Raw genomic sequence first — 27136 nt, forward strand, 5'->3', positions numbered from 1 at the left:
GGGAGGACATATGATTTGGGTTCCCACAAAAATTTTTCCTGGGCCCAGTTTGAATTAATATTTTAATTAATTACTTGGATGATGGACCAAGGGATACACTTATAAAAATCGCAGGAGACACAAGGCTAGGAGATTTTATAGCACTTAGCACACAAGAATAAAATTCATACGATCCTAAGAAACTCCAGTCATTCATATGATTGGAGCAACTGCTCAAAATCCCTAGGATTAAATTCAGTAACAGATTAACTGGATAGAAATAGTGTAGTGATGGGTGGACAGACAGAGCATGAGCCCTGGCCATTGCCTAAATTAGGGGGAAGGAGAATGGAGTAGATGGTACCTCAGCCTCCCAGCACCTGCTCCCCACATTTCTGTGCTTTCTGGCTCCATCTCCAGCAGTAAGCATGGAGATGTAGCTCTGTCAAGTGGCAGTGGGTAGTAGTAACTACAGTTGCTGGCAGGAGATGTCACCCCGTTTTTCTTCTTCCAAAACCCCATTCTTTTTTGCCTGCTTGACATGTGTGGCTACAGCAAAAAAACTATGGTGACATTTCTCCTCAGAGCAGCAAACTCCAACTTCTGCTCCTGTGCTGTTATTCAAGCCTCTGGACTTTGAGGCCTGCAAAGAAGGTAGAGGGGGAAGAGGAGTGGGGGACTGCCCCAGGGGAAGTCCTGACCAGTTACACCTCTGCTGGCTAAACAGAAGTACTAAGGAAAAGGATGAGACTTAAAGTGGATCACAAATTTTGCTATTACACAAGTGTAATAGTCAAGTGTAATGCTGTTGAAAAAAACCCACAATTGTTGTTCTGGTTGTATTAGTTAGTTAGGTGTTAGTATAGAAGGCAGGGTAAAGTAGTGCCTTAGAGACTACATGTTCAGAGAGGCATAAGCTTTCATAAGAGACAGACTACTTCATCAAATGTTAACAAAAGCTTGTGCCTCTGAGCAAGGTAGTCTCTAAGGTGCCATCCTACCATGCCTTCTGCCTGACTTCAGGCAGACTAACCTTTGTCTACTCAGGAGCAATGTACGCAAGACACTGGCACTAGCGAGTTCTTAGCTGGAGTACTTTTTCCAGGTTTTGCCATCACAATTGAAGAAGGCAAATTGGAAAGAGTCCAAAGAAGAGCAATAAAAATTATAGGAGCTTTTAACTTTCCTTCTATGAGGAAGGTTTAAAAAACTGAGTTTTTATTTGATAGATAAGAGAAGACTGGAGAAGGGGGACATGATAATAACCTTCAAATATTTATGTTTTTTTATAAAGACAATGATGGCTATATATTAAAAAAATTCTAACTGCTGAGATTTTTAAGCCCTTGAACAGGTTACTTAGGAGGGTAGTAGGATGCCTGTCAGAGTTTAAGGGAAAATTAGACAAAATGCTCCCATGTATGATGGGGGTTCAGGCATATTTTACTCCAATAAATATTGTTTGTCTCAAATATCTGAAAACCATTAATTACATACCACTAGGTTTCCAATCACCATGACCATCATGAAGACAGTAAGGCACATGGTTTGACCTGCAACCTCCATACAGTCCCACATAGTCTCTATCCATTCTCCACACAGCACTCGGAATACAATCAAGAAAGAGTGGAAAAAGTCATGCATGTGCCAGCGTGGAAGTTCACAGTCATTAGAGATCTTGCAGACACATTCCTTGTAGCTTTTACCAAAGAGCTGCATGCCAACCACCGCAAAAATGAAGACAATGATGGCCAGCACCAAGGTTAAATTTCCTAAAGCCCCCACTGAGTTACCAATAATCTTTATCAACATATTTAGCGTTGGCCAAGATTTTGCTAACTTGAAAACTCGAAGCTGAAAAACAAGAGAAAGATGCCTGGTTATTCATGTTGCTAATTATAATGAAGTCATTGTAGAGCATTTCAGATTTTAAGCAACCCAAAACACATGATGGTGAAACGTCTTATTTGTTACAAGCCTTAGTCATGAATTATATGGTTTTCAAAGAACCTGGCCATACAGGCTTAGCAGGCTTCTACAATTAGGCACCTACAAATTGAAGTCTTGGCACAGAAACACTAAATGTGATTAATGCTTAAATACTTCAGTGTGATCATTCTCCTCTTATAAAGTTGATACAGTTTGATGCTTATTCCACCTGCGTGACAATCCTTCTTGGTTTCAAATAAACCAGCCACCAACCATTTCTTTTATTATCCACTTCTTTGTTGAAACTCTGTTGTTGCCCCTTGCCCTGCCAACCAAGATTTGTGCATTCTGATGCCTGACGCCTTGCTACTTACTCTCCCCAGTACCTGCAGTCCCCCCAGGCTGCACACTTCACGGTCTCCCCTGCACTCCCTCCACCCTGCACCACAGGCTCTCCCCTGCTTTCCCTCCCACTAAGCACCATGCAGTCTCTTCCACACTCCCTCCACCCCACACCATGTGATTTCTTCCAGGTCAGGCTAGGAGTTATGACAATAGCATCCCTCATGACAAGAAGTAACTTGTTTTTCTTGTATGGAACCAAATGAAAAGCCTGTCTTTGGAAGGTAATGGAAATGACAAAGGCCTTCCATAGACTTATCTATTTTGTCATTCTGACTAACGTTCTGACACCTGAAGAAATTCAGATGAGGAGTCTGTTATGCTGGGCTAAAGAGCACTAATAAGGCTCTTATCCATTTTTCCATAAACATCATTTAACCATCTAGAGAAATTCTAGTGCTGCTGAGATAACTAGAATTTTGTGGCTATTATTGTTTGCATTCCTGGAGCATCTAGAGGACAAAGGGACCATTATCCTGGGCACTTTCCAAATAAAGTCCTGAACACAAAGCTTCCTATTTCCTCTCACATCAGATATATATTATTTGACCAGCTTAATCAATGACATTTCCTGGTTACATATTCTCAATGCCAGAAAGTATCAATGGGGCAAAATAAAAATGATTGCTGAACTGCCCGAGTCTGGAGGAAAGAGGGACCCCTGCTGAAGGAGATCTAATGCTTTTTTTGCAGGTGCAATGGACATTTCTTGGCTGTCCATCAAGTCTAAAGTGCCTCCTACTGTAATAAGTAACTAGAAGAGGACTTCAATTCTCCTTTCTTCATTTTTTCTGTATCCTTTATGTTAAATGATTTAAAAAATACATTTTCTTTTGCCCAGGAAGAAGATTCTTTTCTTCTTTCTTTGCCAAAGAGGAAACTCCATTTCTTTCAAAAAAAGTTATTTCTTGGCTTTGCATAGCGCTGATGGATATTTTAAAGGACCGAAAATGATGTGCAATTTGATCGTTTAGAAATTTGTCTTTCAGGAATGGTCTGTGAGGCTGGTTTGCATAGTATGCACACACAGATCTAGAGTGAAAACTGGGGTCAATTTTCAGCATATTGCTTGTACTTATTTAGCCACAGGGGAATATTTGGATATGATCTAGGAATGACACCTAATTATGCATTGTGTCTGATTATTGACTCTATGTCCTCAAAAGCAAATTCTGGGGGAAAATTTTGAGAAATCCCACTCAGGGATGGCCCATTGTATCGACCAGCAATCTCTACTTATATATTTTGGATCTTTGCAAACCATGATGCTAAAATTAAGGTAAAAATCATACCTGCTTTAATTTTTCAGTATGAAATTATCTGAATTGGGGTCAAAATATTCTTGATTTTAAACAGCTGGTAGGAATGACTCCATTCCAGAACCTGGCAAGTTACCAAAGATTATGTTTACCTGCACAAAAGCACTCATTGACATATTGTCTATGATTGGATAAAATCATAGAAATTGTAACCTGAGCTTTCTCTGACTATTAAGAGCACTGGCAGGCATTAATTTAATAGTGTGATGGGATATGATCCCAGATCCCAACAATCACACTTCCTGCTATGACACATGGACATTACAAGACATGTGACTTTTGGGATCAAGGCTGGATCACAATTGCATAACTGCTGCAGGGACACCAGCACTGGGAACCGGCACCTGATGCCTTACTTCTGCTGGTGCCCTTTCAACTTACAAGTGTGTGTGGAGCCCAGGATCATGATCCCAGGCTTCATGTGCACTGGGAAGTTTATACCCATTCACCATGCAGCCAATGGGTTTCCTTTGTGGAAATGAAAACCAATATGCCAGGCACACCTGCTTAGGCTGCCCAGTGCGTGGGTTGGCAGGTGCCAGGAGAGGGAGCTAATAGAATCTCCCCACCCAGGAAATTTAAACCTGCACAACTGGACAGATCAGCATGTGCTGCATGGAACAGTTTTAAATTTCCTTGGGGAACCCCAGTGATTCCCTCCACCTAGCCCTTGTCAACCCATGCACCAGGAAATCTGTAAGCTTAATATCTCCCAAGGACCTAAGAGTCATTTCTTAGGAGTCTGGATGGGGAGGGAAAAATCTTTTAAGGACAATTTATACAGCTGTCAGACAGAAATAATTATTTTGTTTTTGTCATGTTAGCAAACATGCTAAATGTCCAATTAATCAAAGAGATCATTCCAGGAGAAGCCGATGAAGAAAAATCTAATAGATTATTTCAAGAAATGAAATATATAAATTGCACTGAATAAATGCACAAAAATAGACTTCTATTACTGAAAAATCTGACTCTGTGACAGATTGTAGTTTTTCATTTCTCTAACTCTGTGGAATTGATGATTGAATTTATTATTAAAGACCTACTTAAACCTTATTTTAGAGAGTCAGATAACACCTGGTACTCACTAAACAGAGATGAATATCAAGATACAGAAAAGAGATTTTAAAGTAAGATTACTTTGGCAGTTTACTTTTTCAGAGTTGCTTTCTACTGATAGTAAAACTCAGTGGGTTAGAACGTCCATGTGTATAAAGTGTAACAAGCAACTGCATTGTAACCTATAGTAACTGTGACAAAATTTACATACACCAGGTTTATAAAATACAAACAAAAATTTTAAAACATAATTAGTATAGGCATGCTTATAAAATATAATGCAAAATGTAAAAGTAAAAGAAATATAAAACTGAGAATTGTTATTCGAATATTTACCAGTCTGAAAGATCTGAGAACAGATAAGCCTTCCACATTTGCAAGACCAAGTTCCATCAAACTAAGGCTCACAATAAAACCATCAAAAATATTCCATCCTTCTTGGAAATAATAGTAAGGATCCATGGCAACTATCTTAAGAAACATTTCTGCTGTGAAGATCCCAGTAAATACCTAAATACAAAGTAGGTTTTGTTACCCTAGCAACACTGAAAAATTTTTTACATTATAGATAATGTTTTTATCTCAGCGGCACTTTTTGTCAAGCTGTATGTTGCCAGCGATTCTTATCATTTGGAAAAAGTTTCTTTTACAAATGCGTAGACTTCCAAGTATTTCCATACCCTGGATTTAACAGTTATATTTAGAAGGGAAGCTTAAATATACCTTTCAACATTTTAATGACAAATGGAAAAAAGGCAAAGTAGGGAAATTTGTCTTCATTTCAACCTGCTAATAAGCATGAAGCCTGCCATATAGAACCTACTCTTAATGTTCCTGCTAATTTGTGTTCAAAAGCCACCTTTACTCTGTTGCTAGAGGTGAGATTAACATTATCAGAAAAGAGGTTGTTTCCTTAAGTCACAAACTAATACCCAGACATTGTGCAGACACCCTTTTGAAGCCTGGTCTCCAGAAGTTACTACTACTACTACTCCATTTTCCTTCATGGTATATAGCATGTTTGTTTGGGGTCTAATGTTCAATGTTACAATAAGGCAAGTGTGCCATCTTTTCTACCATTCTCTGCACCAGTTAGCATATCAGAGTGAGAGGACTGTAGTGAAATTTGATGCTGATCTACTCAAAAGATGTCTGATACTAACAGCCTCTTTTGCATAGTAGACTGAAACCAATGGCTAGAATTTGAAGGCAGAAATACTCAAAATGGATGTAAGACCCACATTTTAAACAGTATGAGTAATTAACTGTTCGACCAGTTTTCTAATGGATATACTTTAATTCCACTCCAAGTTATTACACTTGAAGGAGGAATCACTGGATATTAAACGGCTTGCGCTATGCCAAAAGTCAGTTTAGATCAGTGGTTCTCAACCTTTTTAGACTCAAAGTACCCCTCATTAGACTCAAGGTACCCCTCAGAAAATGCTAGCTCTTAGCTTTCACTTATTTTAGACTACAGAAAAATAATAGAGCAATTCTTATTTTGCAAAGAACTCAGAAAACCCACAATGAGTCAGAATACGGCACTATAGATTCCTATTTGAAATCTCTGGGTTTCTTGTGAATCAAGTGTAGGTGTTTGCCCACCTAACAGTGTTAAAATTGCATTGCATCCTGCAGCATCCTTAAAAGGATCTTGTATCATGCTAGTTGAGAATCACTGATCTAGATCATCAGTATAGTCCCTTCTGGCCTTATAATCCATGAATTATATTATAGTGGGATTTTGTATCCAAATGATTATGTGTCCACAAGAGTGATTATCTGAACTTTAATATGTTGATTACCAAACTTCCAGTGAAATCAATAACAATCCTAAATATTATACCATATTAGGTATTTCCTAGTATCTGCTTTTTATTGGATCATTAATTTAGTAGTCTTTTTTATGAAAAGGACTGAGTTAAACTCTTTTCCAACAGGCTGTAGAGAAAAAATTGGAGAAGAGTTGTTTCGGAGTTTTACAACCACAGCATTAAAAAAGAGATATACAGAACAGCTTAACTACTTATACTTAAGACATATTAGTCCCATGTTTCTTTAAATCTGTTCAAAGTTTCCTTCAAAATTAAGAAGGCCACTCAATATTTCTTTATAAGAAAAATATATTCATATATCACATCATAAGTTATGAAAACTTACCAGGTTTCCTACTGAAAGCACACTGCTGAACTGCTCTGTCATTGGATAATGCTCCATAGCCATAAACAGAGTATTTAAAACAATGCATATAGTTATAGCAAGATCAACAAATGGATCCATCACAATCAGATTTACAATATGTTTTACTTTTAACCATGGAGCGCAGCAGTCCCAGATCAAGCACGTATTAGCAAATTTATACCAGCATGGTGGACATTTCTGTCTGGATTCTTCAAGTTCTAGAGAGAAAAGTGTAAAGGACATTTTAATGTCTAATTCTTTATTGTCTTTATCAAGTGGGTATTGTTTTAATATCTAAACATTGTCCAAATTTATCCATCATATTGTGTAAAAGCAGTAAGACCACTGGAGACCAAGGCAATGTCCAGTCAGAGAAAAGTTAGTAATTAAGAAAGGTTATTTGACCCAATACATTCTAATACTGGTGCTAAAGGAGTAATAAATATTCAATAAATAAAATCACTACTCAAAAACTGCATTTGAAATAGTAAAACAGAGCTTGAATAAGAAAATGACAGCAGCAACCTGAATTATATGTAGAGGTAGCATATTTCAAGTTGCACCTTGCCCACAAAGGACTAATAATGTGATATTCTTATGCCTTGCAAAGTGCCAGATACTGTCTTACCACGATGCTATCAAAGGGCACAAAACTCTGGGCTTTGTCCATCTTGGCCTTGTTCACGGCAGCCTCATGCTCTTGTTTTGCACCTTGCTAAACACCTCAGCCTTAGAACCATTGGTTGGGATTTACTATAACTTATTTTTGGAGAAAGAACAATCTGGTCCTTACTTTAGATTTATTTTTTCAGAAACATTATGTCTACAACCTGCATGTGATAGGCATGCTATAAGGCAGACCCCTCAGCCTTATAGTGGTGCCAGAATCTACCGATCAACTACTGCTGAACATGACTTACTTTAGCTGTAGAAACTGGAAAAGAACTAGTTAATTATTTGAGTGGCATCCATTTTGTGTTCTAGGCCCCCCCAAAAAACATTGCCTTCTTAAAAGTGTGATTTTAGACCTTGCTTCCAGAATGGCTCAGGATTTTCAGGTGCTATGTTAAAAAAATATTATTTCTCTCTGAAAAGCATGGGGGATAGTCCCATGCATACATGACACAACTAAGAGTACATTCAGGAAGTCTCTTTGACAAATTACTATTTAATGCGGGTGTTTAGTGAGATTCTAAAAATCACAGGACATGGCACCAAATGAACCACTAGCTTGACCTTTATGGCAGTTTTTATGCTCTTATTTTACCGTGCTTTTTAGGGCAAGATTAGACATTAGAGTTAGCAGGTCCTAATTATAAGGAAGGTTAGCCTTCATTAAGATTAACTAGTGCTAATATTTAACAATTAACAATGCGTTATAAACAATGAATAATTATACTCAATTTTAATGTTAATCAATAATTAATTATGAAATGTAGTGTGCATATCCTAATGTATTTGTCCTGCAGATGTATGTTTTCACTGCTTTTCGTGTATCTATTGTATGCCATGGATTTTCTTAGACATGATGGGTTCTAAAGAATGGAAGAGTTTTTCCAGTGAGCAATATTAGCTGCTCAATATCATCTTTGGCTAGGGGTACTGTAGCATTCTTGTCACTTTCTTGTCCCTGGAAAACATAGAAGGGAGTGGTCCATATTCATCAGTCCCATTCTTTCTGTAACTTTAAGGGTAAACACTGCATTTACACATTATTTCTTATGATTACCTAGTCAATCAACTTCTTATACAGTATAACAACTATCTGGAGATCGGTTTGCAGCACATGCTATTCTATTGTGAGTAGGGGTGTCTTTTCACATGTTTATGAGGCAGTTTCATTTATCATTTAATGTATCTAGGCTGGTGCTGTCAATGTTAATAATGACAGATTATGAGAAGCCATATTGCCTACCACTTATCCCAGAAGAAAGGTTAGGGTGGAAACATGAGCAGGATTCATAACTGTTTGATCCTAAACGAATGAAATTTTAAGTTTGGATTAATTGTTTTTTGCCCCTCAGAATAAGAGACAGGCTCATTTAGCCATGGTTGGTCTTTGATTTCTTATCCAGTAGCTTCTGTGTCTAAGAGTATGGATTTACCTATCTGTTTTTAGCAGTGTTCTTGTGGCTAGAAGAGAACTAGAACTACTACCAGAATGAGTGGTCTACTGTTCTGCCAGTATTCCCTTGAGGAGAGTCAGGAGACCCTGTTGCTATCTATCATCTGTTTATATGGCCTATGGAGCCATTGAAACCAGATCACACGGCTGGTACATGGGCCAGGAATCTGGGGGTGGGACCTGCCATCAAATTCTCAGCAGCAGAGTACTGATGGGCACACATGTTAGTTGCGGAGCAAAGCAGCAGAGGAAGGGGAGGGGAAGAGGGGCTTGAGAGACCTCTGTCTTAACCCCTGTACTGCCACTGCTGCTCCTGCTTGCTCAGCCACTATCTTTGGGTCCAGATCTGACCTGCAAGGACCCCTAAGGTCCAGATTTGGCCTGCAGGGGCAGATCAAGTTTGACATCCAAGCTAACAAGAATAGAAAAAAATGGACATGTCTTTAGCTTTGTCCTTTTAACACATTAAAATTTTCCTTTGCCCTAAGGGTCTTGAAGCACATGAGATCCATGCTATTTGGTGTTATTTGTTCTGCTACCTAAGGACAGCAAGAGCATTTGACAGAAGACTTAAGTGCATGGATAGCAAAACCAATTTAAACAAGAGTATAAAAGATCTCCAAGTTATCTATTTGGCAAAGAATATATATTAAAAACTTATTTGGAAGCAGATTCACAGTATGACAGAAACAAATCAAGAAAACTCTAATCGGTTGAACTGATGAACAGGTCCTACTGCCACCTTCTGGATGTCAGCTTTGAATACCTCCAACTCTGCCAAAGTGTACAGGTTTGCCAGGTAGCTGTCTGAGGGAGAAGAAATGTTTTCCTTGTTTGAAGTATTAATTTTACTTCCTTGATAAAGAGCATAGGTTTAGTGAGAAAATACTAGCTTTAAAACATTTTTCCTTTTCACTCCTTCAGTTAAATTTTATTTTAATTTAGGATTTATCTTCCCCATTCTTCTATTCCACCAAGGGCATATTCGCTTTTTAACTATTTTTATGTTTTCCCTTCTTTTCTTTGTTCTTCTTTCTATAATCAACATCTGGAATTTTTGCTCATAATGTGTGCTTGTGCCTCATTAAGACTTTTATTTTCTGCTTAGTTTTATTTTCATATTTTGACTACTTGATTTACTTATAATTAAATTTAGTTAATTCACAGTTTAAGGAAAGTAATTGATTTAGCGTAAATACAGCCATATCTTGAAGCAAAGGCCATGTGTCAGAGCTGCTATGCCTTCACATTTACTATCCAAGCTGATATTCAAAGACACTAAGGGACCCACTAACTTCAAAAAGAGTTGTTGTTCAGCATCTCTGAAAAAGACCCACATATAGGTTCTATGGATGTAATACATAGCTCAGTGATTTATAACGATTCATTTAAATTTTTGGCCCTGTTACAGACTAAGCAAGCCTCAGTTTGTGCTTCAATTTTTTCTATGGTGAAATATTTATAACTTAACTGATTTTTTCTGTAAGTCTTACACAAATGCATTAATGTTTTACTGTTGGTTTGAGATCCTTGGGTTGACTAGAACTTCAGGGGTGAAATATATTAACTCATGTTATAAATGCCACAGTAGTTTTTTACTGCTGGTATGAAGTTAGTATTACTGTACTTACTCAAATATAAGGTGGCCCTGAATATATGAACCCCCCACCAATAATTAGATTCAATATATGGAAAAATTATAAATTTGTTATAATTTCCCAGGGATAGACTAAGTATTGGAGGGTTGTCTTCAACCCCACACCTGCTACAGCAGAGAAAGCAGTGGCTGGGAGAGGGGAAGGATTCAGGTGCCCCCTTGCCTTCTGCCATGCCCACTTCTTCTCCCTGCACCCACCTACCCCTGGCTCCCTTCAGCCTCTGTCCCTGCCCCCACTCACCCCAGTTTCCACCTCTTCCCCCCCAAACTCCCCCTATCTCTGCCTCTTCTCTCCTGCTCCCCAGTCTCTGTCTCTTCACCTGCCTGCCTCCTCCAGTCTCTTCCTTTTCCCCTGAAAGTCCTCCCAGTCTCTGGCCCTTCTCCCCCACCTTACAGCATGTGGAAGCTCACTCTTGTCTAGCTATGCAGTAATATGCTGCTGAGTGGCTGGGCAAGCAATGCAGCAATGCTGCTGGCTGGGCAGGGGAAGGCATTTCCATGTACTTCATGCCCAGGAGAGATCGCAACCTAAGCCAGAGAGAAGCTATGCCTGGCAGTAAGGAGGAGAGAGAGGGGGGGTGCGGAAGCTGCAGATGGGAAGTGGAAGAGCAGCAGGAGGCTGCCGTAGGTCTGACACTGGCCCTGACCTGGGCTCAGGGCCAGTGTCAGAGCTGCAGTAGCTGCCTGCTCCCTGCCCTGCTTCATATGTGAATATAAGATGAGGGGCTTTTTCCCTTATGCTGATTAGGGGGGAGGGGGAACCTCATCTTATATTCAAGTAAATATGGTATGTCAACTTTAAAATTTGTCAAATTACGTACTGTACTACTAAGACTTTCTTTATACACGTTCACACATTTGCTATTATTGAGACAGCTCTCCCAGATGTAGCAATGGTAACAATGCAAGCATAAATATTGCAAATTTGATGATTTGATGAGAACTGGTAGCTAGAAAACCAGTGGCTCTTCAAGCCAGCTTCCCAATATGACTGTGACTTGTGGAACTACAACTGGACCAACCAGGGTGAGAAATGTTATGAAAAAGTCCAGCATTGATATAATATGAAAGGGAGGTCCAGGGACGTGATCCTTCCCCTCTATGCGGTGCTGGTCAGGCCGCAGTTGGAGTACTGCATTCAGTTCTGGGCGCCGCACTTCAGGAGGGATGTGGCTAGCATTGAGGGTCCAGAGGAGGGCCACTTGCACGGTCAGGGGGCAGCAGATCAGGCCCTATGAAAATAAACTAAAGGGCCTGAATCTATTCAGCCTCCACAAGAGAAGACTGAGAGGGGATCTGGTGGCCATCTATAAACTCACCAGGGGGGACCAGCGGAAAATAGGTGAGGGTCTGTTCCCCCGGGCACCACCCGGGATAACAAGGAATAACAGCCACAAATTGACTGAGAGCAGGTTCAGACTTGATATCAGGAGGCATTACTTTACGGTTGGGGCTGCCAGGCTCTGGAATGGACTCGGAGGTGGTTACCTTGGGGGTCTTCAGGAGGAGGTTGGATAGATATCTGGCTGGGGTATTATGATCCCAGCATTCGTTCCTGCCCAGGGCAGGGGGTCAGACTTGATGATCTGTTCAGGTCCCTTCCAACCGTAAAAACTATGAAACTCTTCCCCAAAATCAAACAGGAAGCCTACGAGAGATTTTGGAATGAAAGCCTAATTTCAAAACTGATTGTATTTTATTTTAACCATAAGACTATTCTTTCCCTATAAACTCTAATAGAGACACTTCAAGTGTTGTGGAGCTTCCTCTATCCAGCTATTAATGGAAATGATTATATTTATTGCCTCACAAAATCAGTTACAAGGAAACATACATAGTTATACCAAACAAACCACGCCACATACCTTCCATTGTATTTGTGAGCATGCTGGCTATACTCATTGCTCTTTGCCTTGCACTGGGATCTGTTAAGTAGTCCATAGGAACATGGTAAGAACTTGAACGTCTCTTTCTTAATTCTGTTTCTGTAGAGGTGCCCTGAAAATTAAGTGAGGATAAAATGGGTTATAATTATGTGAGTTGACTTAAAAAGTAAGTATTGCATTGGTCCAGAGGTGCTCAACCTTTTGGCTCCACAGACCAGATGAGAGGAGCTGCATGACCAGGTTCCACATGGACTCAGCTGGCCCCTGCATGCTGGGGTTAGACACCAGGGTCCTGCATAATAGGATCAGGCTCTGGGGCCCTGCATTGCCTCTTCCCAGTCCTGGATGCCAAATCTGAGGCCTTATACTGGGGCCCACACTTGGGGCCTCAATCTGGTCCCACATGCCCAATCTAATGCATAGGGTCATGTCCTGCAGGGCTCCCCATGGACCCATGGGGAGCATCATGGGCCAAATTTGACGCATGTACTGAGGGTTAAGTACTTCTGTACCAGCCGTATAAAACAGTGTTTGTTTCAAGGAAAATAAATGTCAGACAAGTTCTTATCTTCTGCACACTGATTTCATGTGAGTCCTACTTCTAAAAGGAATATGTATGAATGATTAGCTTTAAATGCATGAACCACATAAGGATTACTCATATTCTTAAATAATTTGCTGAGTATGTGCTTAAATACTTTGCTGAATTGGTACTTAGAAATTGATTTTGCATGTCTGTCTCCATTTTTTTATTTTAATGACATTTTGCTAATTACATTTTAATTTATGTTTTTATTTGTATTCAAAATTTAATCATTAAAATTTGAAAAAGTTCCACAAAAATTTTACATTGAGCTTTGTAATTTATCATTTAAATTGCCATTTATATTTAAGTGGACATACTTTTTATGAATATGCCTATGCACAGGATACACAGACAACTTTGTATGTTCATGAGGTATACATGTTTTCTTGGAATAGATTAAGTTACTAAAGTTTTGTTAACACCTACATTTTGAAACCAACATAAAAGGACAAGAATTATCTGAAAGTCTTGAAATCTATATAAAATATAATTGAACTAAAAGTAAGTATATTGAACTAAGTATATTTCCTGTAAGTATACTGAATTAAGAGTAATGCTACCCAACTAAGATATACTGTCTCTTCAAAAGTGCTACATATGGTTAATGATAATTACACCTGAGTTTAGTTTGTTCCACTAGATTCATATAATTTATTTATTATTTTTGTAACTTTTGCCATTATATCTGACATATGAGTATAGCACTTCCCAATTAAATCTTCAATTAGTATAATGATAGCCTGGATGAATAATAAAGTCATATATTTTGCATATTGTATCTATTAAATAGTTTAGCATTTTATCTCATTGTTATAGGTAATAATATGTAATTACAAGGATTAACATTTATTCTCATATATATAGTTTAAGATGGCTAGAAAAAAACGTCAGTTTTTATCCTATTTATTTAACAGACTACATTAAAAGTACTACAAAATGCAGAAACATTCTAAGTGTGGCCAACCAGGGATCATTCCCAAGAGATTTAATTTTGTACAAACCTTGGCTTGTGCACCAAAAAAAACTACCATACCAGAACTATTGCAAACTTTTTATGTCATGTGTAAACGAAACAAGGGGCATGTGTGCACAACACTTTAAAGTAGGCTAAATGCTTTTGCACCACTTTAATGGTGTCAGTCTTTGCATGCCTCAGTGGCATATTGCGCGTTAATTTCAGCCGCTGTAGCAAATTTGGCAGCGTAATGTGCCTTAAATGTCTTGGGGCTCAGCAAACCAGAACTCCGAGGAGGAGTTTTAGCTTGCTGCCCTTACAGCTGCAGAGTGAAGCACCGGGCTCCGTGCAGCTCAGGGGCTCTGCAGGAAGCCCTGCAGGCAGCCTTGCAGCAGCCCAGGAAGGCAGGCTCTGCCCAAGAAAAGTGGCAAGCCTGATTTCCCCACTCTCCCCCCAAAGCTTGCCTCCCTGCATGAGCTGGGGACAGCCCAAGCCGGGTGCCTGTGGTTGGGTGCCTAGGGGGATGGGGGAGGTGGCACTGTTGCTGTGGAGGGAAGCATTAGCCCCTCACACAGCCCAGTTACCTCTCTACCCATTGGCAGCTCGTTGTCCCCTCCCCACCACTGGAGAGGCAGATAAATGTGAGTTGTGTGCACAAATGTCGGGGTTTAAAGGGCCCTAAATTGAAGCGGTGGTTTTAAAAACCCACTGCTTCAATTTAGGGCCCCCGTTTCATCTACACACACCCTTAGATTGCCAACAGCTCTGCTTTATCAGGTATTACCTCTGGCAGTAGTTGTCCAGTAGGTGATGTCAGAGCAGGAGGTCCACCAACTAAAGAAACTACACCATTACAATCCACAGTACTATGCATCTTCCCATTTGCTGGAAGTGCTGGTATGGTCCTGGATGACCTACTGGCCTGGCTAATATTACTGTTGCGTCGTTCACCATGTCTGTGTGGAACAAAGAGAGAATCCCTTCTGCTCTCATTGTCTTCAAAAGTGCTGTGCTCATCATCAGCAAAGTCATTTTCTGATCCTACATCTTTTGCTCGACCTCTGAAGCTGAAAAGACTTGCTCTGCTGTTACGTCTTGGGGAAAAAAGGGAGCCACGAATGCTCAGCAAAGACTGTAGACAAATAAAAGAATACAACCATTAGCCAACAATCTTTGAAATATAAAATAATGTATTTTATTGAGCAGTAGTGTTGTAAAGGTTGTGGTCATCTACAAGGAAGGAAACTCTAACTCCCTCCCTGACCTTCTCCCTCAAAACACACATGTAGGTGACTTAGAATTATGCATGTAGGTGTCTTAGGAATATGATTAAACAGAGAACACACTTGTGACTGACAAAGACCAGAATTATTTTAACATTTAGAAAAATAAAATCAATTTAATTATAGTAAAAGCTGCTGTTTAATGTAATTGTTCCTCCACCACTCTGCATGCTTTACTACAGAATATACTTAATTTAATACACTCACTTTGTGCTGGTTTGCATGGTTGAACAAATAAAGAGTTTTATTAGGCCCCAGTTTGTATCTATAGGCAACTGCTAATTACATCTTAGTTTAAAGAATATTAATGTTTTCCTGGATGGTATTCATTCAGACTCCAGTCCTACAAATCTCAGTGCCTTTTAATATTTTCATTTCCTTAGGAAAGTGCTAACCAGGATCCACACTTGTAAAAACACACATCTGTTTGTGAGTAAATTTACCTACCTGGACAACCTGACTTTGATGGGGTACCAGGACAACAAAAGGACAGTGAAACAATATAGGCCCCTCTACGGGTGCAGGTAAAGGTGCAACAGGATGTAATGCACGAACCACACACTCGCACTTCCTGCCATGCCACACATGGCAGGAGGTGTTACTGTGGGATTATGCATTAAGTCCCATCACATTTTAGTGTTGGTGCAGTAGGTGCATGAGGCACCCAGCAGCTGGTTTCCCAGCCACAGGGGCACTGCCTATACATTCAAATTAAAGCTGAATAGATATCACCTATAAGTTATTACACATTTTCCAGCAAAAACTTTATGTATGGTTGAACCTTTTTAAGGCATCATAGTTAATTTGAACATGTAGCCAGTCTAATTTTATTGCACAAATAACCTGATAATTGTGTAATAAATATAACATGTAAACAGGGGCCTATTGGCCAGCATACTAGGCAGTGGTCTCATTTCACCAGCAGCCTCACCACTGTCAAGTTTTCTTTAGGAATCATTGCAAAAGAGAGATTTATGGAGACATTTCAAGAAAAGTGATGTGGCTTTGTGGATTTTTACAAGGAGTTCTTTCTAGCAGGAGAGGCAGCATGGGAGACAACCCAAAGGTGCCATTTTGAAATTTTAAGAAGTGAGTTATGGATTCTGGCATGGAACGATTAGAGGTAGGGGTTAAGAACATAAGAACTGCCATTTACTGGGTCAGACCATAGGTCTATTTTGCCCAGTATTTTATGTCACATGGTGGCAGAGACTAGATGCTGAAAGGGAAAGTGAACTGGGTATGACCAGGGTTTTTTCCCCACTGTTCCTCTCTTACTTGCAGCCTGCAGCATTTAAGGTCTAAGAAGTTCTAATTCAGAGGGTTTATTCCTAACTCCCATACTCAATAGCTACGAATGCTCCTTTCCTCCAAGAATTTGTACAATCCCTTTTTTCAATCTAGATAAGCTGTCATCTTCCACAACATCAGGTAGCAATGAGTTCCATACTTTAATTACACATGGGGCTCATCTACAGAAGTTGCTATGTCACTGTAGCAACGAGTTCCAGCGATGTAGTTGGCAGGCACTAACCGTGATGCCACCGCTACTGCGCAGTAGGGTTGGAAATGACCCTTGCATCACTGCGACTGAGCAGTACCGATGGGTTACTGCTAAGCAAGTACTAAATGACTCTGCAGTACCCACTGTGCAGTGGAGTGCATGTGTAGATGTGCCTACTGTGTGAAAAATAACTTCCTTCTGTTAGTTTCAAACTTACTATCTACTAGTTTAATTTTGTGCCATTTAATATTTCGTACATCCTTATCATGTCCCCCTTCAAGCATCCCTTTTCTACATTGAATAGGCCTAGCCTCTTTAGTCTCTCCTCATATGGCAGCCCCTCCATAACACTAATCTCCTTGTTGCCTTTCTCTGCACCTTCTTTAGTTTTTCTAGATCCTTCTTTAGGTGTGGGGACCAGAACTCAGCACAGTATTCAAGGTGTGGATGTACCATTGATTTATAAAGGGGCATGATGATATTTTCTGTTGTGCTTTCCCTTAATAATCCCTAACATTTTGTTTGCCTTTTCTGATGGCTGCTGAGCACTTAGCCAATGTTTTTAGCAAATTGTCCACAATGACGCCCAGATCTCTTTCCCTAATGCAAAGCACATCATAGTGTAGGTACAGTTTGGTTATTTTGCCCAGGTGCATCACATTACACTTATCTACTTTGAATTGTATCTGCCATTTAGTTGCCCACTCACTCAATCGTGGCAGATCCTTCTGTAGTTCCTCACAGTCTGCCTTGGTCTTTACCACTTTGAATAGTTTTGTGTCACTGGCAAATTCAACTACCTTGTTACTCACCCCCTTTTCCAGATCATTTGTGAATATGTTAAACAGTACTGGTCCCAACACAGATCCTTTGGGGACCCCACTGTTTACTTCTTTCCATCCTGAAAACTGACCATTTATATTCACACTTTGCTTTCTATCTTTGAGCCAATTTCTAATCCACAAGCGGACGTTCCCTATAATCTCATGACTACCTTAGTTAAAAGCCTCTGATGAGGGACCTTGTCAAAGAACTTTTGGAAGCCCAAGTATACTATGTCAAAGAAACTGCCCCAATACACCTGCTTCTTGACACCCCCAAAAAACTCTAGTAAGTTGGTGAGACATGATTACCCTTTGTCAAAGCTGTTGATTCCTCCCCAGAAAGTCATGTTTATCCATGCGCTGAATAATTCTTTTTTTATTGTTTCTACCAGTTTTCCAGGCACAGAAGTTAGGTTCACTGGTCTGTAGCAACCCGAGTCCCCTTCAGGGCTTTTTTAAAATATGGAGTCACTTGGCAGCCCTCCAGTCCTCTGATACCAAGGTTGCTTTTAGTGATAGTCTGGGAGTTCAGCAATTTCCATACTGAACTCCTTCAGGACCCTAGTATGAATGCAATCATGTCTGGTGATTTGCTACTGTTTAGTTTATCAATTTCCTCTACAGCCTCATCTAGTGAAACTTCAGTTTGGGTCAGCTACACTGACTTGTCCCTAGAGAGGAGTGGATCTGGTGATGGAATTTCCCTAACATCTTCCACAGTGTATACAGATGCAAAGAATACACTTAATTTTTCAGCAATGGCCCTGCCATCCTTTAGCCTCCCTTTTACACCTTGATTCTCTAAAGGCCCAGCTAACTCCAGCAGATCTTTTCCTTCTAATGTACTTAAAGAAATTTTTATTGTTACCTTTTGTGTCTCTAGCTAGTTTCTCCTCAAAGTCTCTCTTAGCTTGTCTTATTTCAGTTTTGCATTTGCCTTCCCAGTGTTTATACTTTTTTTATTTTCCTCATTAGGATTAGACTTCCACTTTTTGAAAGAAGCCTTTTTCTGCACATTACCTCTACAACTTTACCATTAAATCATGCTGGCTTTCTTTTGGTCTGCTTTCCTTTTTTTGTTTGTTTTTTTGTTGTTTGATTTGCAGTATGCATTTGCTTTGTGCCTCATATATGGTGTTCTTAAGCAGTTCCCATGCTGCCTGAAAGTTCCTCACCTCTTCAGGGGGGCTCTTTTAACTTCTGTCTAACTAGCCTCTTCATTTTGATATAGTCTCTCATTTGACGTTAAAAGCTAGTATGGTAGATTTTCTCCCCTCCTACATGGATGTCAAACCCAATTGCATTGTGGTCACTTGCTGAACCAGTCAGTAACACTTACCCTTTGCACCAAGTCCTATGCACTGTTTAGGACTAGGTCAAGAATAACCTTTCCTATTGTAGGTTCCAGGACTAGCTACTCCAGGAAGCAATCTTTTATGAAATCAAGAAATTTGGTCTGTGCATCCTGCCTGACATTAGGTTGACCCAGTCTATTTGTTGTCACTCACCTAACATTTCTAACTTACTGCTGCTGTCCCTGTCTGGGGTCGACAGTATATTCCTAGGCATACTTTTTTTTTCTATTGAAACCCAGGATTTCTATACACAAAGATATTCTACAGTACCTCTCTTATCAGTTGAAAAATCTAACCTATTTGTTTTAGTGCACTCTTTGATGTAGAGTGCCACTACTACACCAGTATGGCTGGCTCTATCATTCCTGTTTAATTTGTACCTAGTATTACAGCTTAACATTGATTTTCCTCATTCTACCATGTTTCAGAGATACTTATTATGTCAATATCATTATTTACTACTAAGCATTCGAGTTCCCTTACCCTTGATGTTAGACTTCCAGCATTAGTATAAAAGCATGTGTACTTTTTATTGATGCCTGGTTGGTTTCTATATGACCTTTTACTCATTAAGGCTAGGGACAGAAGTTGCACATAAACCAGTGTAAATGATCAGGAGTAGGTTTAAACCTGTAACAGAACAGAAGTTCAGTGCACTTAAACAGCTTTCAGAATGGCCAAAACTGGTTTAAGATAAACCTGGTTGAATGTAGTATCAGACTTCACTGATTTAGGTCAAACCAGTTTATTGAATTTCTGTCCCAGATCCCCTCCCAGTTCCAGTTAACTCACAGTTTCCAAGCATCCCAGGATTCTTGGCAGCCCTGGATTGTGCTGCCTGCTCCAGTGGACCAGGGTGTGCTCCACCCCTCTGTTCCCTAGCCAGAGCACTATCACTCTTCTGGCTGGCTGAGAGGGTGGGGGAAGCCCTCACCTGCCCAGCACCAGACCCCCAGCCAGGTGCTACCCAGCATGAAGGTGGGAAAGCCCGAAGCAGGGGCTTGATTCTGCCTGTCGAGAGCCGGAAGTCAGGCTGCAGTCCCTGAGCCATGCCCCCTCCTCAGCCTCCAGGCCAACTAAGGACGGAATGGGGGGAAAATTCACTCCCCCCCTGCCCAGCAGGCACTAGACCCCCCAGCCAGCTGCAGCCCAGTGTGGGGGGAGGAGGGGAAAGGTGGGGGAACCCCACAGCAGGGGCTTGACTCCACTGCCCAGAGCCGGGAGCCAGGCTGGAGTCCCCGCAACTACACCCACTTCTCAGCCCCTGGGCTGACTGAGGAGGGAGCATGGCTCGGGGCCTCCAACCTGGTTCCTGCCTCCCAGCTCCCTGCTCCAGGCAGAGGAAGTCAAGCTTCCATTGTGTACTTCCCCTCCCCCACACTGCACCGGGAGGCACCTGGCTGTGGGTCCAGTGCCAGACTGGAGGGGTGGGTTTCTCCCCCCACCCTCTCCTCGGCTGGCCCAGAGGCTGAGGAGGAGGCTTGCCTTGGGGACTCCAGCCTGGTTCTAGGTGGGCGGACTCAAGCCCCCACTGCAGGCTTCCCTACCCCAAAACTGAGCAGTACCCAGATGGGGTCTGGCGCTGAAGGAGGAGTGGGAGGTGGGTTTCCCCCCACCCTAAAGTCTAATATTAAGTCTGGAAACAGGACAGGGGAATCCCCTATCTGTACGAGGGGCAGGGCTGAGGGGACCCTGCCAGGGACAGGGAACCCACTTTGAGGCTAGGGAACCTGGCCAGCCTCCAGCTGGAGGGGCTGTTTCCCCCTGGGTGGGGATCACAAGTGTTTGGGGGGAGTGTGCTGGGTAAGCCAATCAAGGATGAGCCCTGCTCAGCGGTATTTGGGTGCTTTTGGCAGAGGCCGGCAGGCTGGGAGGCATGTTTTATTGCCCCACGGCTACTGGTATGGGCCACTGCAGGGGTCTGGCTGCCTTTCTGGTTTCAAAAGTGAAAATGAGTTCACTTGCTTATTGGTTCGATCTATGCAGTTTAGAGAAACCTGGAAAGATTAAAACGATTTATCCTGGGGCTTTTTGATTCTCTATACTTAGCCTTAAAGGTATTTGCTTGTGTACTAATTGTGAATTAGATGTGATAAGTACAGTGATGTAGATTATGAAGGGCTAGAAGGTGAATATAAATAACTTACTATTGGTGCAATAAGGAAAAGGGAATCGGTGGGGAGACACAAAGAGAATACTGATATGATAAAAGCTGCAGGCTATAAAAGAACTTGGTTGCAGCATTCTAAATGGATATGATGGGCAAAACTAAATCCAAGGAAGAAATGTATGAAAAATGACATATTTTTTACCATGTGGGTTCATTTTTTGATTTTTAATGAAAACAAAATCCCTCAAATTCTAACCACATAATCTGTCAATTCAAGTATTTAAACTAGATTGGTTCCTAACCATTTATAATTGTTTCTGTGGCACCTTCTGCAAGAATAAGGATATTAATTTTAGTAGCTTACTTTACAGCAGTTTCCATGACAAACAGCTTATGATGTAATACTCACTGAATGTAACTGATACTTTCACTGTACCTGGTGAGGAGAAGAGAACCTCTTTTCATATGTCAATCTGTTGCCTTCAATAGAAAATCGGAAGCCTTTCCTTCTGATACTGTCTTCTGATTCAGATTTGTGAAATTCTTCCTCATCCTTTCCCTCTCCTTCAGATTGCTCCTTCTGCTTTTTTTTCTTTCTTCTGTTCCTCCTCTCTTTAGCACTCTTTGAACTCAACTTTGATGCTTCAGAAGAACTTTCAGAAAATCCAGCTATGCCACCTACTCCACTGAATTCTCTTGAATCGGCTGCTGCCGCCACTGCTGCTGCCTGTATGTCACAAGGTTACATGCAATTAAAATCTACACCACTAACCTTTTTTAAATGTATTATTATTTCAAGTTGCTTTTTTATTGGTAGTGGATTCAAAAAGAAAGTACTGATCCCGCCTCACTGAGTCTAGCGTAGTGATTCTTAACCAGGGTGTTGAGGATCTTTTGAAAATTGCTTTGAGGTGTGAGGACATAAACAGGTGTGAGGGTTAAGTGCCAGTCCAGGCTTGTCCTTCCCTTATTGTTCCTCTGCCCCCATTGCTTCCCTCCCACTACCCCAGCCCTTTGTAAGGAGATAAGCACTGTTAATGAATACATTCGTTTTTTAAATAGGGTGCTGCTCAGTTCACAAAAGTTATAGATCATTGCCTGGAGGCTAAGAAGGTTGAGAACCATTGGTCTAACAAATTGAAGAAAGTATCATTCAGACAAAGTGCCAAGAACAGTAATTTACCAGCAGCCCATAGTCACTTACGGTTCACCTGAGCCACAGAAAGGCCACTGGTCCAGTTTCTTTGGCCAATGGCACATAAAGGAATGCTACGACTAGTGTTCACATCCAGCTACCTCTGACTCCAGGGAAGCTGATCAGGTTCCTATTTCTAATTGGGCTTGACAGGGGCTCCCTTTGATACAAGTCTGGGGTAAGGTTTAAAGTCAGGCCTATAGAGCAACAGGAAGAAGTCTTAATCACTTTGCCATCAGAGCTCTTTAGTACATTATAATACAAAACAAAATCTGATATGCTATCCCTTAACTGGACATGGATAGGGAATAGGGTGGTTTCAAGAGAAAATTGGAAGGGCAGTTCAAGAGAAAATTGCCCTTGTTGAAGCAACAAGAAAGTAATCTTTTTATTGGTATTCTTAGTAACAGGAAATAATATTTCCAAAATTAGGTTTTGTTAGGGTCTATATGCAATTCTGGATAGTCTCCAACCCATTTGGGAACTAGTATAATACCTGATGGTATCATCACCACAATACGGGGCCTTACAAGGATTGAGTTAACCTTTCCATAGCTTTCCATAGCAACCCTGGTGCTTTTCAACTGTTTGTGGAGCATTTGATAAAACATTAGGTTTTTATAGAGTGCAGTCATCACCAATGGTTACTTAAAGGCATAGTTCAGCTTTGTCTTTAGCAGGCCACATACTTAGAAGACAGAGTTTAACTTCAGTTTTAGGTAACATCTGGCCAGGTGAACAGTGTCAGACAATCAACTAGCCCACTAAAGAGCCAGAGGGACTTAAAAAAAAAAGGGGGAAAGATGCTTCAATGTACGAAACAAACATGATACAACATTGTGCCAGAGGGGAGTACTGTCCATAAGTTAACTTGTTATTACATTTCTTTTAGGTCTTGGACTCTAATCTAGTTTTCTGCCCCAACTGGGAGATGGCATGGGTGAAAAGATGAAGGGGGGAAGAGAGCCAAATGTTCCCATTTTCACAGCAAAATACCTGTTCTGAGTTGCATACGGGTAAATAATGAGAAATCATTTATTTGTATGTCATTCATGTAGCAGAACCATCAGTTTCCATCTCTCTACCTGAGTCATTCTTTAATAGATGTGTCACTAATCAACAGCTTCAGTGGAGCCTGTAGTATAAGGGGTGGAGGAGGGGACAAGATTCCTCCATTGCTCACCATTGAGCTAAGGGAGTGTTTGTTCAAAGGGAGTAAATTACTACTGTGAAAGGCGGGCTTATTCTCACATGCAGCTATATAACAACAGGACACAGTCCTGTATTACAGGAGCAATTTTCCATTACAAAACTACCTGAGCTTCTTCCTGTTGCTTTTTCAGCTGTTCAAGCATCTGTTGAAATTCTGCCTCTTTCTGTTCTGCTTCTTCCATGGTTGCTTGGTTCTGTTCTTCATAGGCCATGGCAACAACAGCCAGGATTAGGTTAATCAGGTAGAAAGAGCCCAAGAAAATTACCAGCACAAAAAATATCATGTATGTTTTGCCAGCAGCTCGTAATGTCTAAGGGGGGAAAATGACATTAGCAGCTTTTTAATGATACTCTATATTACCTATTTCTATAGCACTTTTGAAAAAAAAATCAAAATAACTACTCCAGTAAGAGCTCCTGTCCCTTTCACACTTAGGATCATCCATATCCATGTTAGGTTAATGACAGGATTTGACCCTTGAGGAGGCAGCATGTCAAATGTATAGGATATGAGATTGGGCATCTGACCTGACTCTGGTATATTCTTACTCTGTGTGAGTCATGAAGTGCACAAATCTGGGCTCATTTATTTCTCTGCACAGTGGAGAAAATAATTTTTGCCCATCTTTATGAAGCAGATTTATTTTATTATTATTAAAAATTAATATTTCTGTAGCCTTGAGGAACATCAGTCATGGCCAACAGCCCCATTGTTCTAAGCAGTGTACAAAAAGAAACAAAAAGATGGCCCCTGTTCCAAAGTTCTTAGGGAGATATGGATGAAATCACTGTGTAAGTGTTATGTCTATGTAGTAGAGATGCTGATGACATTTATTTGAATAGGACCTCACCAGCTGATACAGATTCTCCCAAAAGTCCTGAGTCATCAGTCGAAACAGTGATAAGAATGCCCAGCTGAATGTATCGAAGCTTGTATAGCCATAATTGGGGTTTCTACCAGCTTTCACACATATATATCCTTCTGGACATTGACTACAAAAGAAGAAGAAATGTTATTTTTAACAGCTACCTAAAATAAATATATATTGCTAGCAGGTCATAAAAAAGTTCAGGAGTCAAGGTTGCCAATACTTGGTCATTTAAACATAATGACATCAACTAAATTTTTTCTCTTTAAAACAACTCAAGAAGGACTGCTGATAGATTAAGATAATGATACAGTTTATTTACTTTCAAATTTTCCTTCTTTACTTAACAGCATTTCAATACCTAAATAATAAAATGAATTACAATCTGTCACAACCCAAAGTTGTGATTTTTTGTTTGTGTGTGCGCTTCGGCACCGCTAAATTATTTCCCGCCATTTTTGTCGCTTTCTTTGCATGGTAGAGCTCTCCGCTGCTAGAGAGAACTCTGGTGCAACGGGGGATTTCCCGCCAAATTACAGCTTCTTTGCAGTGTGCATTTCTTTTGCGTCATAGTGATGCTCGCTGCAAAGAAGTTCCCGCCATTTGTATTAGGGACCACGCCATGTTATTGGCCAACTCCTAATTTAGGCACACGTGGCAGCTAGCAATTGGCTTGCTAGCCATACATAAGGCTTGGGTAGTTTCTGCCCAAGCTGGAGGAGGGAGGAGAGAGAGATGTTCTGTGTGAAGATCTCCAAGCGCTGTGGACCCTCGCGGATCCGGCGTGCCTCCCCTAGGCAGGCAGAGAGAGGCAATAGAACCGAGCCTACGGAGCTTTCGCTTCTCGCCTCTCCCCATTGCCGAGCGCAATCCTAGACGTATCTCTTCCCTATAATTTCAGACCCTGAGGAGCCTAGCAAACTCCGGGGGAAACTTATCGGAACCGCGGAGCCTAGCAAACTCCGGGGAAGCTTTTCGAACCCAACTTAACCAGATCCGCGGAGACTAGCAAACTCCGTGGGAGCAATCGTTTTGTCAGAGTCCTCCAATGAGGGTTCAAGCAGGAGCTGTGCCTGGAAACTCATCCAGCCTACACCGATACCATCTTTGGGTGTAAGTAAACAATCTTTTCAATCAACTGTTACGCCTCCGTGACTAATTCTAACTCGTGTGCACAAGATCATCCCGCGGTTTCTCCCACCCCGCTTGTCCGGGCTGACGGCCACAGCCCGCGTGCACCAGAGACAGGTCCGGTACGACCCCGGTTCACCCCTGGCTTGCCCACGGCAGCCAGAATGGGATCAGAATCACCGCCGTGCATGGCGACGAGGGCGGGCTCAGGGCCCGGCCCGCACACAATCTATCCCCGGGGTAGGCAACCTCTGGCATGGGTGCCAGAGTGTGGCGATTTGGCCCGATTCAGTGGGTGAATCTCCGAATCTGAATCAAATCAGGAGACCCTTTAACCTCTCCAAATTGAATCAGACGCTTTGAATCAATTCAGAGAGATTTGGAAAGATTCGTCGATTCGGACATAGACACAGCTTTAAATCTTTTTTCTACATACCTCGTTACCAGGTGGCTTGTCAATGCTGAGATGGTGAGGCAGATGGAGCATCCCACAGGAGTGCAGGGAGGCTCCTAAGTGTGCTCAGCAGCAGACCCGGAAGTGGACCAGAAGCACTTCCGGTCCACTTCTGGGTCCACCAGGGATCGTGCCGGGGAGGCGCCCCCATGCCCCCCAGCTTGGCAACTGGTGCTCCCTGAGTCTGGGGGGGCACCCAGTGTCCCCCTGTGGCTGATTGCTTAGCGGGGGGGGGCATGGGGAAAGCCCCCCAGCAACCTTCCTGGCAGACCTGGAAGTGGACCAGAAGTACTTCTGCAGCCAATGGCAGAAGTACTTCCGGTCTACTTCTGGGTTCACTGCTGAGCATGCAGCCCCCCCTATCCCCCCCCCCGCACTCCTGTGGGAAGCTTCATCCCATCCAGTATCACAGCATTCACAAGCCACGCCTGGTACCTTGAGGTATGTAGAAAAAACATTTAAAGCTGTGTCTATGGTTGATCGCTGATTCTCTGAATCAGCATTGAATCTTCAGATGTGGATTTGGCCGAATCGAATCAGGGACAGTGATCCACATCAACAAATCGAATCACTGTCCCCAATTTGGACTGAATCCAAATCTGAATCAAATATGACCCATTTCACACCCCCCTAATCTTTAGCTTGATAAATAAGCATAACATATTTAGCTAATACCGCTGAAAATTCAAATGAATGTTGATATTCATACATTAAATATTCAGATAAAAGACCTCCGTACTCCAAACCATGGGGATTTGAAACAACACAGTATACTGTCACAACCCAAGGGTGTGATTTTTGTTTGTGTGTGCTTTGGCACCGCTGAATTATTTTCCCACTGTTTAAACTTTCTTTGCAGGGTGCATTTCTTCTGCAGCATAGAAATGCACGTTGCAAGGATTTCCCACCATTTGTATTTAAATTTGAGCCCCATTATTGGTTGTTTTTAAATTATTCCCACGTGGCGGCTAGCGATTGGCTTGCTAGCCGTATAAGAGGCTTGGGTGGTTTCTGCCCAAGTCGGAGAACTTTGAGCACGCTGCAGAGTGCCTCTACGGAGATTTGACCTGAGGCTGCTGATCGATAGACTGATCACCTATCGATTCTTCTCCCCGTCG

General features: G+C 41.4%; 1 protein-coding gene across 1 annotated transcript in view; it reads right to left on the bottom strand.

Moving 5' to 3' along the window:
• The window catches only part of SCN2A (sodium voltage-gated channel alpha subunit 2), a 96177-nt gene that overhangs the window by 45490 nt on the left and 23551 nt on the right, over positions 1–27136 (bottom strand). Inside the window, exons 9-16 of the mRNA XM_059727326.1 lie at positions 24416–24557; positions 23669–23875; positions 21594–21884; positions 14866–15213; positions 12520–12652; positions 6852–7090; positions 5025–5198; positions 1477–1833 (exon numbers count right to left, since the gene is read on the bottom strand). Coding sequence (XP_059583309.1) covers positions 1477–1833; positions 5025–5198; positions 6852–7090; positions 12520–12652; positions 14866–15213; positions 21594–21884; positions 23669–23875; positions 24416–24557 — 1891 coding nt within the window. The remainder of the gene's footprint in view (positions 1–1476; positions 1834–5024; positions 5199–6851; positions 7091–12519; positions 12653–14865; positions 15214–21593; positions 21885–23668; positions 23876–24415; positions 24558–27136) is intronic.

This window comes from Alligator mississippiensis, chromosome 4 (assembly GCF_030867095.1).
Source record: "Alligator mississippiensis isolate rAllMis1 chromosome 4, rAllMis1, whole genome shotgun sequence".
Taxonomy (NCBI): domain Eukaryota; kingdom Metazoa; phylum Chordata; order Crocodylia; family Alligatoridae; genus Alligator; species Alligator mississippiensis.